This window comes from Chinchilla lanigera, unplaced genomic scaffold (genome assembly GCF_000276665.1).
Source record: "Chinchilla lanigera isolate Chin_1 unplaced genomic scaffold, ChiLan1.0 scaffold00004, whole genome shotgun sequence".
NCBI lineage: Eukaryota > Metazoa > Chordata > Mammalia > Rodentia > Chinchillidae > Chinchilla > Chinchilla lanigera.
The window spans coordinates 19,863,661-19,883,033 of record NW_004955405.1 but is presented as its reverse complement, the minus strand read 5'-3'; the positions used below and the strand labels follow the sequence as shown (position 1 = coordinate 19,883,033).

Here is a 19,373-nt window from a genome sequence, read left to right as displayed (position 1 = left end):
AGCAAGAACTTACATTATTTATTTTTCCAGCTCAAATAGCAGAAGTGATGAAATAAAGAAAATTTAAATTTAGCACTTTTGATGACACCTTGTATGAAAATTAGAACCTGGGTGTTTTGATCCTTAAATTCATGCTTTCTCCACTTCAGGTTACTGCCTATCTAGAAGTCTGCTGAACTTTAGAGTAAGTTTATAAGGTTATCAGAAAAACAAGTGTCATTCAGTAAGTTATTATTTCTGTTTACAAAGTAATATGCAGCCTGAGGTAAAGAATGTTCTTTACTGAGGCTCCTAGATTTCCTCTCACGATGGACTAGAGGCTGGGAGAATGTGGTCACGCATGTTTCAGAGTGGATCATACTCAAGAGAGACTTACTGATCACCTTTTAAAACTGCCTCAACCTGACTGAGCTTTTGGACACGATGTGTTCTGATCAAGTAAAAATCAAAAAAAGAGGCACTGTGTTGTTCTCATATTTGAGCTTTCTCTCTGAAATGATGCTCTTCTTTATTCCATGACTTTCATTGGACTGAAATGTATCCATTAACATTTGTGTGCTTTTCTTTCCCATCCGTCCTCCTCCATCTCATGAAAAGCACATCTGGGTAAGTTGGCTCTCCATGGCTGCTGAACGTGTTTAATTTCAGCACTATCCTCTTTTCTGTTTATCTTTAGTATTTCTGGTTTCAGTTGTAACATAAGCTGCACTGCCTCAGACCTAAAATGAAATAGTGATGTCTGTTAATTCTCACACAGTAGAAGGAATCATTGGTTCAGAGAAATGTTCACATTCAAATTTATCACATTGGCCTTTCAGGCACTTCTGTTTCTTTGGTTCTGTGAGACATCCATCAAAGGACATTCTGGACTTCATTTCCCCTAATTCTTAGGTCATTATTCAGAATAAATATAGTAGTAGTTAAGACTCAAGAAATAATTTCAGCACAGAGTAGTACTGATTACTATTGATTGTGCTGTATGTCTCGGTCTTCTTATGCTTTCTTTGGGGCTTGTGCTTCTCACCTGCATTACATTCAAGAAATATTCTTATTTGCTAACTGCTAGGACGACACTTAATTGAAAAAGGTCAAGTGTTGAGTCGTTCCACGGAAAGGTTTAAATCCAGTAAGCCAACGTAAGGCTTGATCTTGGCTGAATGTATGTTCTTTCCACTATTTCTCATTTTCCTGGTAAATTTTTAAAGAATAAAAAATTTATGCTACTCAGATAACAGCTTCAAATTTAAAATCATGCTCTTGGAGATAAAAATATATTATCTAGCACTAAGACAAACTGGGTTAGTAAAACAAGATGTACATAATGTTTGTAAGATGGCTGTAATATTATCAGCTTTTGCGTTGATAACACAGGAAGCTCACTAAGTCGATTTACATTTGGTGTGTTGTTTTTAAATGTAAAGCAAATTTTCTTCATAAATACAGTGGCTCTAAAGATGCAATTATCTGGAAGCTGTAGAGAGTATTACTGGTTGGCTGTATGAATACTTTCAATGTTAATACAAAGTTATATACTTATACTGTTAGTTTTTAAGGAGTATTTTTTTAATTTTACCACTTATTTTAAATTCTAGTTGCTATTGCTAAGATTATTTAACCACAATATTCATTTCTGCTAGGTTAATTTTTTATATTAAGGAAAGCACTAGTAAATTATTTTTATTTTTTTATGGTTTTTTTTTTTTTTTCTGATACCGGAATTTGAACTCTCCACCTCGCATTTGCCAGGCAGGCGCTGTGCCACTGAGCTAAATCCCCAGCCCCTAGTAAGTTATCTTTAAAACCACAAAGCTGTCTGTAGTTGGAATTCTAGCCAACCATTTTTGCCAAATGAACACTATAAAGTCTTACTTTTAAAAAATAATGTATATTCTGAATATTGGAATTTAAAAAACTGTTTTTTAATCATTTTACAAAAATTTGCTCTTCTATTTTTAATGACTTCTAAATTCTATAAGGAAGATAAATTAAGAACTAGAAATTTACTTCCCCACTCATTCTGGAATAAAATGTTGAAAAATGAAAGAGAATACTTCATTGTGATTAGCGCCCTGTAAAACACTGACATAATTTCATTCATTCTGAGTTGAGTTGCTGGTTGCCTTGCACTGGCTGTTCTAATTTGAATGCTTTAAACCCAGCATTGTTTCTCTAAACAACCACCAAAGAGTATTCAGAAGGGTGTGATGTTCCAGGGAACTGTGGGAAGTGCTACAAACTTAGTGGAGGTGACACTGAGGATTTGAGGGGAAGAAATCACTGACTGAGGAAGAGAACACAGAGATGAAACCCACCTTTTCCACTTAATTGCTAGATATTGGTGTATGACTGGCGGTTCTTTGTACTCACTGACGTTATTATCAATTTTCTGCTTACCACAAGAAGTGTAAATACAACAAGCTCCCAAGCTAAGTAAAAGAGCACAAAATTTGAAGAGGCACTAAAGCAATCTATTTCAAATGGCATCCACATAACCTGGCAAATTACCCACGTTCCCCGATAAATCCTCAGTGATTGTCCAGCAGGGGGTAGGGAGTACAGACTGAAAGGAAATTGTTTAATGGAAAGTCATTCAAATCCCACTAGTTTTCAACAACAGTGTTTGCAGTTGCATTCCTTAATCACATTTGTGTGTATGTGTTTGCACCTTTTTACTGTTTTGAAAATGATTAAATTGAAAATAAATTGAGGAAGGAAATTATGTAAATCTCAATGCAAATTGAAAAGTAAATGAAATGTTCTTTCCTTAGATTATACCCTATGTTTTAGAGCAGTTTGAAGGAAAAAGCATTTCAAATATGAATGAATTTGAAGTTTAATGTAATCAATTTGTTTCAAATCTAAGTAGCCTAGTATATGTTAGTGAGGTCTATATGAAGCCCTGCTTCACTGTGTTGTGGATTTCTATATGGTACATTTTTACTGAATGTGATAATATGCAGCAATAGGACACATCCACACTTGGACAAATATAAGATTATAGCGTAATTTGCTTCCAAAATCGAGTCATCCTTGTCAGTGTTGAATTTGAAAGTCTCAGTTTTATGGAGCTGAGTATGTATATTTAGGTAATCAGTGTTCTCCAGAAACTAACTGGGATTTGTGACACATTTCTATTTAGAATATTTATGTTAACTAAGGTGCATTTTTTTAGCTTATGGCTGTTAGAAAAATTAGATAGCAGCATACTTTGTTCAGAATTTCAATTAGTTTTTCAAGTTTGCATTGATTTTCACCCAGTTGATCAACAACTACAGATTATTAAGTAATAGTTACAATAAGCTTATTCTTTGGCTGTAATTTGAGGTGAATGTATGTTATTTAATCTGGTGAATGGGTGAATTTTAGTCAGATAAGAAATATCTTACAATTAATAATAGTGTGACATTTACAGACATTTCCTTTAGGGTTTGTGCAAGAAAGATTTGTTCTCTGATAAAATGGTAAGCTATAGATGAAAATTGTCAAATCATATAATTTATATTTTATTCTTCTTTCTCTTGGTTTTATAAAAAACTACATATTTTCATATGCTACAGCAAATCAATAAGTTCTAAATTTTTCAACCAAAAAATGACATTATGGTTTGGGTTACAGAAAATCCATTTGACTAAAACAAACAACAACAAATTTAAATGAAGTGTTCTTTCCTTAGATTATACCCTATATTTTACAGCAGTTTGAAAGAAAAAGCATTTCAAATATGAATGAATTTGCAATTTAATATAATCAATTTATTTCAAATCTAAGTAGCCTACTATATGTTAGTGAGGTCTATATGAAGTGCTGCTTACTATGTCATGGATTTCTATATGGTACATTATTAATTGTAAAATATTTATTTGACTAAAATTCACCCATTCATGAGATTAAATAATGTATGATCACCTCAAATTACAGCCAAAGAATAAGCTTATTATAACTCTTACTAAATAATGTGTAGTTGTTGATCAACTCTGTGAAAGTCAATACAAACTTGAAAAACTAATTGAAAAACTTTTCTGTCTCAATTATAAAAACTAGACCAGCCATCCTACTACGAGGGAGTCAAAAGAAAAGTTACAGTTCCTTTGTTTCCTTATAGAGGGTTGAGGATTAAAATTATGATGGTGAGAAGGTAAAGGCTTTATATATTAAACAGTCCAATGAATATGTTTCTAACCAATGATATCTGTGAGTCGTGCCAATGATATGTTTCCATATTTTAAGGTAGAAAAATTATGGACTAAGATGATCACAAAATATTTCATATGAAAAGGAACCCAGAACTTAGGTGAATAGTAATATTTTAAAAGGTAAAAAAGGAAACAATTTGCAATCCCTGGAAACTGTACCTGCAAACTGAAAGTAGTAATGTGCAAACTATTTGTGAAAGTAGTTTTCAAGTATGGTTAGAAGTAACAGAAGATGATTAGAAATAATAAACCAAGACTAAACCAAGAAAGTCTTTCTAACAGTGGTTGGAAATTATACTTAAGTATTTTGAGAAATAATTAAAGTGTCACTAAGAGGACAGCACTATGACTAGCGAAAGTTCATATAAATTGACTGTTTCTTTGCACAAGTCACCATAGACATCATATTACACATAATTTCTCATGAAACCTTCCACACTTTGAAAAAGGTACCTTCATTTGTTTCATTTTACCACAAGCAAACTGAGGCACAGTGAGGTAAAAATGACTCGTCTGCAGATATACAAGTAAGAAGGAGCACAGGAATGAACCATTGGCTTGAGGTGCAATCTCTTACTCACTCTGATATAAAATCTATGTCCAGGCAAACAATTTTCAGGGCAGTATAAGAAGCTATGTGAGAGAGACAGATTAATGACTGGTAAAAAATGTAGTGGCAGTAAAAATAGAAGATGCGGTAGAAATTATGAAGGGGAGATTGACAGGCATTGAATGGACGGTGACTGAAATGGCCATCTTTAGTGACAGAGGAATGGCACTGTGTGGTACTTACAGAATCATAGCACAAATTGGCAAGCCAAAAATAGCATCTGACTAAGTGGTCTGAGAATAAAGTCTCTTCTCACTGACAGCAAAGAACTACCCACATTGGAAGGAACACTGCGAGGTGACATTACTGACCCGATGGTGTATGAGTAATTAATGACCTTTGCATTCTTGTAAATACACTAACAAATTCAAGTTTTACCATTGGCAGACCAATAGCTACTTCTGTGAAGGATTGTCCAGTAAATGATTTAGCACACTCTTAAAATATGATAGTGTCAATTCTTTCATTTTGGGGTAACCAATGTAATGAATGAAGGAATCAGACAAATAATTTTTCTCCAAAAAATGGATGATTCTAGGAAAAGAAAGACAGGTAAATGCAGAAAAGACAAGGCTTGCTTTCAGGAGACAGTGTTCAGCCAGCTGTACACTACACACTCTCCAGAATGTCTAGAGAGAAAGAACACTTTAAGTGAAAGTAAATTTTGCCATTTAAATATTTTAAGAGTGTGTGCAATTAATTTGTACATTGTAGTTGATTTTGCCTTTCATTTATTCAAAATTTTTAGATAAAGTAACTGAATCACTACATACAATGGCAGGTGTGAAAGCCACTACACATGGCTTGTCACTTCCAGAGAACAGAGTGTAGGGAAGACAGGCCCTGAACACATACAATAATCTGCCTAATGTTGTCTACACATAATAAGAATCTGTAGGGTGAGTTTGGATGACAAAAATTGAGGAAATGCCATTCCAAAAAGATGAAGGCAACAGAATGGAATGTGTGAGAGTATCCAATTTGGGTAGCAAGAAGAAATCCAACAGGTAAAATTGAAAATGGAATTTAGGGAAAGGTCAGGAATGATCAAAAAGTCATTCTGGCCTTCTATCTGTTGCCCAAGCACACAAATTTGCTCGTATCACTAGAAATACGTGCTTGTATCTTTTCCTTGAAATGTGTTTTACACAAGACTGTTATTGTCAACCCCTTTGCAACACACACATATTACTCAAATATTGTCTCTTCAACAAGACCTTCCCAGGATACTATTAGTCAAGGTATCTGTACCACCGCCTGTCACCTCCTATGTTATTGCTTTCCTATGTTCTACCTTCCACAGATTGCATGTCCATGCCTCAGATTCTTTTGTTTAATTGTTTGTATATTTTACACAAATTGTTCTTCCTCAGCAGCATGATCTTTGAGGTTAGAAATTCAGTTGGCTTTATTCTGTGTGCTGAAAACAAAAAGTGGCACAGAGTAGCTCTATAAGAACAAAACATTTGACAGACTTCGCTAGTCTCAAGGCACATAAAGGTCCTGCTTCTCATAGAGGAAAGGAGAATGGCTTATAAACCACCAAATTCAACAGAATATTAAAGACCCAGTTGGAATGATTGTATAGTACTGTGAGAACTGTAAAAGAAAATAATGCATATTGCCTCAGGGGCTGTGACATAATGACCTAAGAAAGGAACACATTGGTGATAGAGACAGAGTTCAGTGTCAGAGCAACTTTTTAGCATATGCAAGGCCTTGGGTTTGATTTCCAGTGCCAAGAGAGGCAGAAGGGAAAGAGAGAGACAGGGAGACAGAGAGACAGAGACAGAGAAAAGGACAGAAAGAAGGAAAGATGCTAACTTTATCAGACTTTGCTAGTGTTTAAGTACAGTTAAAACACAGCCTATAATATAAGAAAGGAGGCTAGAACTCTCCTCACTCTCCTCCAATTAAGTTGCTAAGGTCACAGCTACAAAAGTTGAAGATATAAAACCTAAAGAAAAAAATGCAACAAAAGCAGGCATTTCCATTTGGACTTAGTCGCTGAAGCAAATTTTTACCTGCTTAATGTGAATTAGGGGTTAGGCAGCGTAAGAAAGGCAAGTGCTCTAGTTTCCATTGACATTTAATAGCTAATCTTGATCCTTCAACAGGAAATCCTTGAGCCTAGTAATTTCTATGGTTTCTACCCTTTGTTCCTGGCCTCAGAGTAGGCATAATAAGCACAGGCTTTTTTCTGTATATGTATGAATGGGCAATGCAAATCTCCCACACACCGGAGTGTTCCCTGTGTGTTTGTCTTCATAACATGTCACTATTTCATAGTAACTCATAGGCATCTGTGAAAGGGAATCTGAGGCTTCTGCAGGATATTACCATTCTTTTTTTTTTTAACCATTCTTTATTGAAGATACAAATATGTTTGACGAAAATATGTAATGATTCAGGAGTATTTTGTATTAGAAATGACCTCCCCTGACAATTAGTCTATTTCTTTTTTGAGTGTCCACACCAGTAATGACCACTCTGTGCCTGCCACTTCCTCTCAAAGTAAGCGCTACTGATGTCTTTGAAAATGTAGTCTGAATCTTAACATTATGATTGATGTGCATGACAACAGTGATGCACAAGTGGCCTTTTTTGGAAAAGGTGGTTGGTCTAATATTCTTTAGATGATCTTTTAATAAAAAAAGTATTTTTCTTCAGCCCTGAATAGAAAAATTATGGTTTTCAGAATCGACTTTCTTCTGGAGGAAGTGATTATGCTTCATTTTGGAAGAACTGTATCTTCAACTTTAAAAAGTTAAATGCCAACTGAAAACAAATGCATCCCAGACCAAATGCCATTCAAAATATGGACTGGTCAAACAGCTAACACTAGTGCATCTAAAGTTATGTGTTTCAAATCAGTTTTCCATTTAGTAATTTCAGGAGCGTTTAGTCACATTTTTCTGACAGTGGCTCAAAATTTCTGATGAAAATAACCATGCTCCATAAAATTAATTCAAACTTTAACAATCTGTTAGCAGATCATCAGACATTAAATCCAGTGATTTATGACTATTATGACATTGCCAAAATTTTATTTTCCTAAAATTCCTTCTTTTGAAGGGTAGCATGCCCCAATCTCTTCTTTACATAATTGGTATTTCCCTTGTGCTAAGGAGATACAGAGGTAGACTTAGTCTTGTTCAGCCCTCAGTTCTGGTGTAAAACACAGCTGTCTTCCCAAGGTCTCATTTGTGTCATGTAAAAGCTTTGCTTGAAATTCAGCCCTAAATGTGGGGATGCAAAGAGCAGAATCCATTGCGCATGGGGTGCCTTCTCTGCGTACTTTGAGTTCTGTTACTGAGGATATTATGTTATGAGATTACTTTGAGTTCTGTTACTGAGGATGTTACATTATGAGAGTTGTGAATTAAAGAAATTTTGCTCACTCATTTCCACTCACTTGATTAATATTCATTTTTGTAAAAAAAAATAGAAATATTTAAACACACTGAGTTGTCTCTTAAAAAGATTTCCATCAGTGATCCCAAATCAGACCAGACTTTTTGCAATCAGCTATAATCAGTGCTATTCTGAGAGGTAAAAAAGTATCAAAGGGAGATTGGGTACACGAAAGACTTTTGTTGCTTGAAATATAAAAATTTGAACTTGATTGTAAGATAAAGGAACAAATAGTGTTTGGGCTATGGAAAGTTCATATAAACAAAAATAAAGTATTATGAAACTCAACTGGCTGAAACAAGAAGCACCTGAATGTGAACTGGCTGACACATTGCTCAACATTCACAAATATTTTCTGAGCACCTCCTATGTGCCTGACTTTGTTCTAGGCTTCAAATCATCTCTGAAGAGAACATATGAAACACTGTTCATTCCCATTGGCAGGATATCAGCTGAATAATTAATTATGAAGCATTGTTCATTCCCATTGGCAGGATATCAGCTCAATAACATCATGTTTACATAAAGAAAAGCAAAGTAGAGACATAAGAAGTGCTTGACAGGGTTGCAGGAAGGACACAATCAAACAGGAGGGAAATTTTGAGTAAAGATTTAAAGTAGGTGAGGGGGTGGGCCGTTGGAGATTTTCCAGAGAGAAGAAACAACAAATGCAAAGATCCTGGGACAAAAAAGAGACCTGGACTACTCCAGAGAATGACAAGGAAGCCTGTGCTTCTGAATGAGGTGGAGATGAGTCAGGGAAAGGGAGAGGATAGAGTGGATCCTAATTACTCCTCTGGCCTGTATTATCAGTGAGACAGGGAATGATCTGAGAGTTAGAGGGAGAGAATTTACATTATCACACATTTTCAACAGGATCTCTTTGGTTTTTCTGGTACAAGTTTTACTGGGACTCTGGTCAGAAGTTCCAAATTAAAGTATTCTAACCTTAAAAATGGCTTTTGTACAATTCAGAGAATTCACTTATGAATATCTTCTGTGCTTCTCAGGATGTCAGTGCATATGTATCTGCTTTTTTTAGCACATGCATCACAAATTGTAAATGTGTGCTTCTTTCCATGCATATAAAAACACCTTACTTTCCCTGTTAATATAACATTGCAACCTCAGGGTCTATGAAGGATCACTATTAATTTTCTTGCACACAATTCATGTTTCATTCTTTTTCTGTGCCTCCACTATTACTGCTTCTCCTGCTTCCAGTGCCAAGCCTGTGTCTTTTCTATTTGTCCTTCGAAACTAAGTCACTTGCTGCAAAGCATCATCAATTGTTTGCATTCTTATTAACCACTGTAATAATATCCTCAGTCCTCATAGTAGGAATAATCATTCCTAATTTTAAGCAGTGATTTGTGTACAGTATAATTTTTGGCACTTTTATATATTTGTTTTGTCTTTGTAACAAGGAATCTCCTAGAAATTTGTTTCTATGTCTGTTTTTGACACCAAACACAAGTCTCCACTCACAGCAGGTGCTCATTAAGTCCTTGGTAGCTGCTTGTTTTGATCTGTCTTTCCATAAATATATGTGTCACAGTGAGACTACGTTATTGAGAAGTGATTTTCAGTGAAGGGTGTCACTGGGACTCCCGAGGAAATGGATGACGGTAGGGCGAACAAGGTGAGGAAACACCTGTAGTTTTCACTTCAGATTCAGGGCACCACTGTCGCTGTCCCCTCTCTCAGGTGCTGAATAGAGTTTACCAGTGCTATCTATTAAACTAAAATAGTAACTTATGTTTTGCTTCAGCCACTATAACTTTAATTTTTTACTGCTTCTTGCTATGTTATTCACGCCTTTTTCATTGGTAATACCTATTGCAAACAGGAAAACCTTGTTTTGAAAAGCATTTAGGATTATAAATTTTGGTGTACAAATATAGTCTACTATAATGAATAACTAATTATCTAATAGCAGGAAGAAATACAATATTTTATTTGAGGTTCCTATATGATGTTAATTGTATATTCTAAGCATAAAAGATGCATATTCAAAGTGAAACACTATCTTTTCATCATTTGGTATGAGTATGACATCCAGTGGTGATTAAAAATACGTGTACCTTTGAATTCTATGCTTTACGTTGCTTTCTAGTGGTGGACATCAATTCACAGTGGAGTTCCCCTGCAGTGGGAGAAAGCTTTTAGCTATCTATATGGGTGAAGCTGTCAGGGTGGGTGGAAAGACAAAAGCATGGCAGACGATTTCTGCACAGAGCAGTCACTTAGGGGGTTCCAGTTTGGAGCCACAGCTGCGGCTTGTTTTTGTTTTAGTGTATTTAACCTTTGACCTAGGGAGGTGCGTTCTTCCTTGCCACAAGTCTTGATATTCCTGGTTGTCTTTTTCTTTGCATTTTTTATCCTTTATTGATAATTCTCTTGTGGTCTATTATATATTCCTTTTATAAATGATGCATGATGTGCTTGAAATGTATATTTCTTAATTGTTGGGGCAGATATTGCTGTAAAACCCAAAGATCCTGTTTAGTAATAGCATTGTTCAAAGCCGGGTGTGGTGCACACCTATAATCTCAGCACTTGGGAGGCTGCGGCAGGAGGATCATTGTGAGTTCAAGACCAGCCTGGGCTACAAAGTGAGCTCAAGGCCAGCCTGAAGTGCATAAGCAAGACCCTGTCTCAAAAAGACAAAAAAAAAAAAAAATAGCATTGTTCAAATCTTTGAAAACTATTGAGATGTAGTTTTATAATCCAAAGAAAGAACTAACTTCTAAAATAGATTCTGGGGCCCTGTTCAAACTAAAATCAAGCATGTCATGAATAGAGCTAACATAAGATTTATTTCCTTTCAATCTAAGCAGCTTTTCTATCGAGATAGTTATGGAAAGAGTATGCATATCTAGAATACACTATATTTGGGCCTCAAAATGTAGGGTTAAATGTGAACATGTGAGCCAAAGGGATATTTGCTGATAATGTAATTCAGCTTCTTAGTCCATTGGCACAATAAGTGTTGAGGAATTTTTTTATATACTATTGTTTCATTTTTAACGAACTCAATAGGTTATGTGTGTGTAATACTGAAAAGAAGAGGGAATTTTGTTTTTCTGTATTATCATATTAAATGTTAGGAAAGACTATTGGTTGTTTTAAGATATTGTCATAAATAATAACTGCAGACATATTTGCCATATGACCTGACAAATAATCTTTGCTGTACACTTCAGGCATGAACTTCTCGAAGAAGCTCGGAGGAAAGGATTGCCTTTTGCCCAGTGGGATGGACCCACTGTGGTTGCTTGGCTAGAGGTAAAAAAAAAAAAAAGATCCAAGCAGAAGTCTCTCAAATCAATCACTACTGAGTTTATAGGTTTTTAGAGACAGGTGAAGGTAATTTTCTGAAATCACAATTTCCAGGGAGCCTAGAATTGCACAAAAGAAAATACTTGCTTTATCTAAGGATATGTAAGCACTGTGATTTTACTTGGGCTGTGTGTGTGTGTGTGTGTGTGTGTGTGTGTGTGTGTGTGTGTGTGTGTGTGCGCAAGCACACGCTATTGTGGTAGAACAAAGCATGCAATGGGATGAAAATGAATGTTCCTGAACTCCACTCAGTGTGTCCAGAGAAGGAGAAGAAATAATTCTTGATCCACCTTTTGGTTTTTGCAAGAAAACTTCTGTTCTCTTCCACTAGTCTTTATCAGCAGGTTTCAGAGAAAATTTCCCTCATATCTAATGCTTCTGTAATCTAACAAGGCCACCCAGGCATATACAGAGCTATTTCTTTCCTTAGAATTGAACTCCTGAACGTAATTCTCAAAAGTCTACAGACCAATTAGGTTTAGATAATTAAGACAAAGTAGAAGATATACTCCTTTTTCTATGCAAACATGCAGTTTAATTTATGCTAATTCATTTAACTAATTAATAAATTAAATTTAGTACAAGTTATTGAAACAAGAAATCAGTATTTACTCCACTGTACAATGTTCTGGCAAAATAAAGCAATATTTTAAGAGAGTAAGGGGTAGCAGAAATGGATATTGACAGGGTAATAAATATTTGACCACAGTGGGCCTGCTTACACCTTTTCAGTCAGTCTACTATCTTTTCCTTCACTTCTTTAATGTGGGTTGCTGGAAGGTGCTAGAATATGCCAGTGCTAGGGGAAAAAAATCTAAGCTTTTTTTCCCTGGTAGAGCCAATATGACACATTATACTTAAAAGGTTTGGGGTTATAAAGTCACCTATTTTCATTATCTTATTATACCTAGCGCTAAATAATCAATGAATAAAAATTAAAGGTCAGTTTGGTTTAAAAAAAATAGACTTACAAAGGAAGATCTGAAAACATGCTTTATAGTTTTTTTTCTTGGACTGACAGAGATAAGCCTGTGTCTTTCATTTTATTTTTGCATATCTGTCAGGAAAATGTTAGCATATTAGCAATCAGAACTGCTTCTTCCAAACATGTTTTTAAAATTATTATATTTAGAAAAATAAGTTACAAGGCAAAATGCTTAATAAATTACACCTCAAGAATTGTAGTTCTTTGTTCAGATTTTAGTTCTGTAAAATGAGCTGCAGTCTGATAGAGAGCTGCTCTTTTAGCAAGTGATGAACAAATCCTTCAGTTAAAAAGAAAACCAGATTCACGAACTTTAAGGTGCTAGGAAATGACAGGCAGTGGAGCTGCTGGTAATTAAGCTTACCTGAGCACAGACACTCCTCTTAATGTGATTCCTAATGTGACTCAGATTGTACAACGGGATAAACAAAATGAATGAGCCCAGTGATCCAATGAATGAGAGCTTCTAACTTTCACCTCTGTTAGCATGCCTCAGGTGCACAGTCTGTGCAGAATATTGTTAGGAAGGAGGCTGAAGCTTTGCACACTGTTTATCCACATCAAAAACAGTTTAATATGTAATTGTGGGCGACACCGGTAGCAATGTATTGACAAGCATTTGGGTAATTTTAACCACCGTGGAAATCCAAATACTTTAGAAGATGGGTAGAAAAGTATTATAGGACAGTAGAGGCATGTGTAGATGTTTAGTTATTTTGAGCAGTTTAAGGTTAAGAACTAAGAAATAAGTTCATCTTCTGTCCACTCGAATGAACCTGTCAAGGAAAGATCAGCTTTGTATGCTGAAAAAGTGTATAAATTATGCAGTCATTAAATGTGCATCCTCTCTCTCTTTTCTGTCTTAGTTATAGGGCAGATGCAAGTCACTTATTAAATGTACCCTTATCAAAGTAGGAACAACTGTTCCTTTTTTTATATAAAAAGGGAATTTGGTGACCTGTAGCTATTATTTTTATGCCTAGTAACATAAGTATTGGTTGTTAAAATTCAATATTAAAGCCAATTCTAACTCAGTTGTAATTATTAGTTCTACTACTACCTAACTGGTGCTTTGAGTACATTGCCTCATGTTTCTGCACATCTACCTTCTCTGGGGAAAATAATAATAGTATTTACCTTATGGGATTATGAACATAAAATGACTTCATATATGTAAGGTACTAGAATAGTCCCTAGGATATAAATGACATTAAAATTTTAATTATTATTACTATTATCATCATCACCTGTGTATGTATTTTTTCCCTATGCCACAGCTTTGGCTGGGAATGCCTGCCTGGTACGTGGCAGCTTGCCGAGCCAATGTGAAAAGCGGTGCCATCATGTCCGCTCTATCAGACACTGAGATCCAGAGAGAAATTGGAATCAGCAATCCTCTGCATCGCTTAAAGCTCCGACTAGCCATCCAGGAGATGGTTTCCCTCACCAGTCCTTCAGCTCCTCCAACATCTCGAACTGTGAGTCCCTGTGTGCTCCTCCCTTTCCTAGTGCTGCGCAAACAGCAGTGTGTGTAAGTCCACAGAGCCAGATGCGACAGCACACACTTCAATGTCAGTATGAATTATACTAAAGATATTTTTTAGCTCACTCTTCATTAACCTTGTTGCTCCTTTTAATAAGTTTTCAATTGAGGAGTTGTGATTCATATCAGACTGAAGTCTGATAGACTTTTGAGCAAGCATTTAGAGTGTACATTCTTTCCCAAGCTAAAAGATCCAGAGCAGATTTTATTTCACGACTTTTTTTCTTTGTCTTCTTTTTGATGTAAACAAGATCTTCTCAGGAGAAAAGTTATACACATTATGATGTTATGACAACACCAGCACTTAACATTATTTTTAAGCAATTTTCATAATTATGAAATTATACAAGCCTTGATCTTTTTAAAATACCAAGTATAATGCTTTCCTTCAAAATCTGTTCACTTTTAATTTATAAGTCCTAGTCCTTTTATAATTTTGTCCCTAACTTAAGATCAGAAACAAGAGTACTGCGAAAAATGCTTCCATGGTGACAAATTCAAACACTAAGTAAAACTCCCAAATGAAATGTTATTTTTTCTTTATTCCATTCCCAATTTAACTACTTTCTGTCTTATACAACATAATAAAATATAGGATAATGTGATACATTTGACAATGATAAAAATTGGTACTATTTTATTGCAATTTTTAGACACAAAACTAACTTGAGTATAATATTTTATATATGGTCTTAAACAACTTTAAAGACATTGTTTGATTTCTACAATAAATGTACTTAATTTCCTTCCATCAAAATAGTATTTTCTAACATCAGAAATATAAAGTCAAATATAAAAGACATACTTTTCTTCTGTTATTCCATTGTAAGCTTTTCCTAAATAAGATGTAGGAAAATATACATAAATTAATGCTTCCTACTTATAAGGTTATTTTTAATTGAGGACAAATATTCTTTACTGCTGTATCAGTCAAGTTAAAAAAGAACACAATTGTAATAAAACTTGAATGGGTCTTTAAAATACGTATTATAAACCACTCTGAGAATGATAAATTCTCTGAATAATTTCCAGAAAATTACAGAAGGCAACACCACAACTTGTTTATGCCAACATACTCCTCCCCAGATCCAATGCAAAGAAAAAAATGCAAAACTTTTGAATCTTGCCTAAACAAGAGTATTCAAATTCCCAATTTCCAGATAAAAAATTGTATTTGGTAGCATAGTCCATTTCTTAATAGAATTAGAAAAATTAAGTGTTATTTCACTAAAGATGTTGAAACTAAAGAAATTACGTTACAAAATCTTAAAGACAAGCTTTTAAGGAACAGGTAGAAGTGGAAAAAATATATGAAAGTTTATTATCTAGTTTATTATCTAGGAGGCTGAGGCAGGAGGATCATTGTGAGTTTGAGAACAGCCTGGGCTACAAAGTGAGCTCAAGGCCAGCCTGAACTACATAGTGACATCCTGTCTCAAAAATGACAAAAAATGAATACAGATATATTATTTCAGTAATATAGTACTTGTACTTTTTTTCAAAACTTATAGGCTTTTTTCTTGAAGGCTTTATCCCCTTAGATCCTAATCCCAACAATATAGAACTAAATGCCAGTTATCAGCTTTTGTAATTGACCTTTATTCAGTTGTTCAGCCTGAAATATTCTTCCCACTGCATGGTCACATGACCTCTCCAATGTAACCATTGTTTAATGATTCCTTTACATAAAGCCTTTGACAAGTTTTAACTAAACCCTTAAATCTGAATTTCACCCCTCTCCTGAGTTAACACTCTGTATACTTACACAAACGCTTTAAACATTCTCTTTTTGATGGATTCCTGTCAGATCAAGCAAGTCCCATAGGTCCAACTTTCCACAAGCCCTAGGTCTCAAGTCATTGCTAAGCACAATGGAATTACTCTTTGAACTCTTTTGGGTTCATGGCACAAGGCCCTCTTCCCACCATTACAAAGAATATAAACTGTGTGTGTCCCTGCCTTCAGGAAGAGAAACTATTGCAAGGAACATATGTTGACCAGTGGGCTGAGTAGGAGGTGATAAACTTTAAGCTCTTCCATGAAAAGTAGAAGCCAAATACTGCCGAGTTTCAAAGAAAGAGCAATCACTTCCAGTTGGGTAAAGCTTCAAAAAAGAATTATTGAAGGAATGAATATATTTTATTTCTAGAATTAAGCTTTATATTTGTTTTCAGCATTAATGCTGCATACCATTTTAAAAATACAGAGCCAAATAAAAGAATTTAAATTGTAAAAGTAGGGGCTGGGGATTTAGCTCAGCGGCAAAGCGCTTGCCTGGCAAGCGCAAGGTCGTGAGTTCGGTTCCCGGTACCGGAAAAAAAAACCAAAAACCAAAACAAAACAAAAACAAAAAAAATAAATTGTAAAATTAATAATTATAAAAGTTATATTAGTGTTTTTAAGTCATAGCAATTTGATAGACTTTTCCAGTCTTTTTTCTTTATCATATTATATTTTGATTGACTTTTCCAGTCTATTTTCTTTAACATTTAAAAAGATATATTATTTCAGCCAGGCGTGGTGGCACGTGCCTGTAATTCCAGCACTTAGGAGGCTGAAGCATAAGAGGATCATTGAGAGTTCAAGACTAGCCTGGGTTACAAAGTGAGCTTAAGGCCAGCCAGAACTATACAGTGAGACCCTGTCTCAAAAAAAGACAAAAAGAAGAAAAATACAGACGTATTATTTCAGTAATATAGTATTTTGTACTTTTCTGAAAATTAATAGTATGAATCTATTCTCCACTACACTAAATATTGAAATATTATATAATTTTAAATTTCTTTATATCTTTTTTGAAATGCTGGAATTTATACACTTAAATCTCTTCTATTAGACATCTTGCTTATTTTACATTTCAACTTTGTATAAAATATGCCCATATGCTTATATTGTTGTATAAACTTTGGTTATTACCATATCAAAATTTATTTATAAAACATTTATATTCTTAATACTTCTAAACTTTAATTGTCAAATTGTACTGTATTCCAATGTTACCTTTTCCTGTCAGTCGATATTGATTTTGTCATTGCTTAAATTTATGTTTTTAAAATTACTAGTAAAGTTAAAATTTTAAACTATTTTTATTGATCCAGTTCTTATATGAATTATCTAGGAAAATTTCAATTTCTTAAATTAAATTAAATTTCTTAGAGTTGCATGAATATTTATCTTTTATTAATGTATAAGTTCTCTTGATTCAGAGAAATGTATGCCTTCTTCCATATACTGGTGGAAGATACATGAAATAAGTTGTATCTCTTGCTTTAAAGTTAATATGCCAAAAGTTGCTGCTTTTTTTAACTTCATCTGCACAGATACTTTTACTCACTCCTAATATGCTTCCAATATGATTAGTTTTGCAAAGCAAAAATTCTAGTCAAGAAGCTACTGCATGAAGTGAAGATTTATGTATCTTAAAGTTAGCATGTAAAACTATGTATTCCAGCTGGGTGTGATAATACATGCCTGTAACGCCAGCACTCTGGCAGGTTGAGGTGGGAGAATTGTAAATAAGTTTGGGTCCAGTCTGGGGAACTTAAAGACTTAATGAGAACCTGTCTCAAAAAATGAGAATAAAAAAGAAGACAAGCTTGGTATGTAGCTCAGTGCAAAGGTCCTGGGTTCAATTCCCCAATACCACATACACACACACACACACACACTCGCACACACACACAAATCTATATATTAAGATTTGTACTTAGACCACACAAATACAATTTGTTTTAAAGAAATGTTATCATATCTCTCAGAATACTATTAATTTAGATCAAACAAGCATTTTTTGTTATCACTGTTGTCTGTGTATTAAAATCTGAGTTTGAGCTTCTTAGCAAGATGCCTCGTGTTTATACACGTCTTTAAAAGTGGGTCTGGGTAATAAGATATCTTAGTTACTTTTCTCTTGCTGCTGAGACAAGATTCCAAACACCTAAAATTAAGGAAGGAAAGGTTTACTTAGCTCATAGTTTGTGGAGGTTTCAGTGCATAATCAGCTGGCTCCAAGGCAGAATGACACATGGCACAGGAGCAACAGCTCAAGGCAGTAGAAGACAGCAAAAGTAGCAAGAGCACAAGGGGAGGAGCAACCGAAAGCAAGCCTCCTTCCCTCCCTTATACTATATGCAGGCTACCCACCCCAGGGCAGGTGTAGTTTTCTTTAAATGACTTCAGTATAACTCAAAAAACCACCTGAATCCTGAAATTGGTTGGCACTTTATAATGTTTTCCCCATGCTTTAAGAACGTTGTATGTGATCAATCCTATGTTTTAAGATTTTCTTTGCCAGGTCTTTTCAAATAATTCAATTTAGTCTTCATACATGATCAGCATTTCTTTCATTTTTATTTCTTATAATTTGATTAAATTACCTAATCACAAGAAAAAAGCAAACATAGAGGAAATAAGTAGGTTTGAGAACAAATACAAATGATCCCTGGCAACTACGTAATCCAACAAGTTTGTACAGAGAGGGAAGACGCAAGGCAGGCATTAATCACCACAGTGAAATAAAGAGTATTTACTGAACTAAAGATTTGTTTTAGCAGAGGTTTCTTAATCAAATTTCTACCTGAATTACAGCAGTAGCCAGTATCAAAAAAGTGTTGTCATCAATCATTCTAAATGTGTTAAATGTCATAACGCATGTCAGCCTCATGTCTACACTATGAGATAGAAACATTTACTTCCTGTTTTTCAGATGGGGAAAACAAATATAGAGAAATTAAGTGATTCATCTAAGGTCACATTTGCATGTGCTTTGCCCAGAGTTTATGCTCCTAACAAGCACCTCCTACTGATTCCTGTCCTGCACCAGCTTCCCCTCTGTTTTGTAGCATTTCTTCAGTTGGCTCTGGTTTTATATTCATCCTTTACTCACCCTCTAAGTCTCTACCTTTAATGAAAATAAAGCAAAGTATAATTAGATAAAAATCGGTCTTATTGTAATGAGACCATCTCTTGCAATGAGAAATAAAAGTCCAGTTGCACAGAAATTTGAATCTGGGTCATTTGAATGTGGAAGTAAATTTAAGTTACTTTACTTTGTAATTTAACTATAAATGATACTTCAGAATGATGTAAGTAATGAAAATGTGACTTTAAGAAAGGAAGATTTAGCAGTATTCTGAGGACTGGCTCATTTGCTTGTCCTGTATCTTCAACCACAAGAAAACTAATTATATTCCTGTTATTAATTTTCATGAGTTATTTCTGAAGTTTATTTAAATAATTATTTTTCTTTCATAACTCCTTCAGTATGATTTACAGTGGTACCTCAGT

At 34.7% G+C, this 19,373-nt stretch overlaps 1 protein-coding gene across 13 annotated transcripts in view; it reads left to right on the top strand.

Annotated features, from left to right (window-relative positions):
* Nucleotides 1-19,373, top strand: part of Ppfia2 (protein tyrosine phosphatase, receptor type, f polypeptide (PTPRF), interacting protein (liprin), alpha 2) — a 453,918-nt gene that overhangs the window by 408,633 nt on the left and 25,912 nt on the right. For all 13 annotated transcript variants that reach the window (XM_013517986.1, XM_005374377.2, XM_013518004.1 and 10 more), the window contains 2 exons: nt 11,424-11,505; nt 13,822-14,022. In XM_013517986.1, the coding sequence (XP_013373440.1) occupies nt 11,424-11,505; nt 13,822-14,022 (283 nt within the window). The remainder of the gene's footprint in view (nt 1-11,423; nt 11,506-13,821; nt 14,023-19,373) is intronic.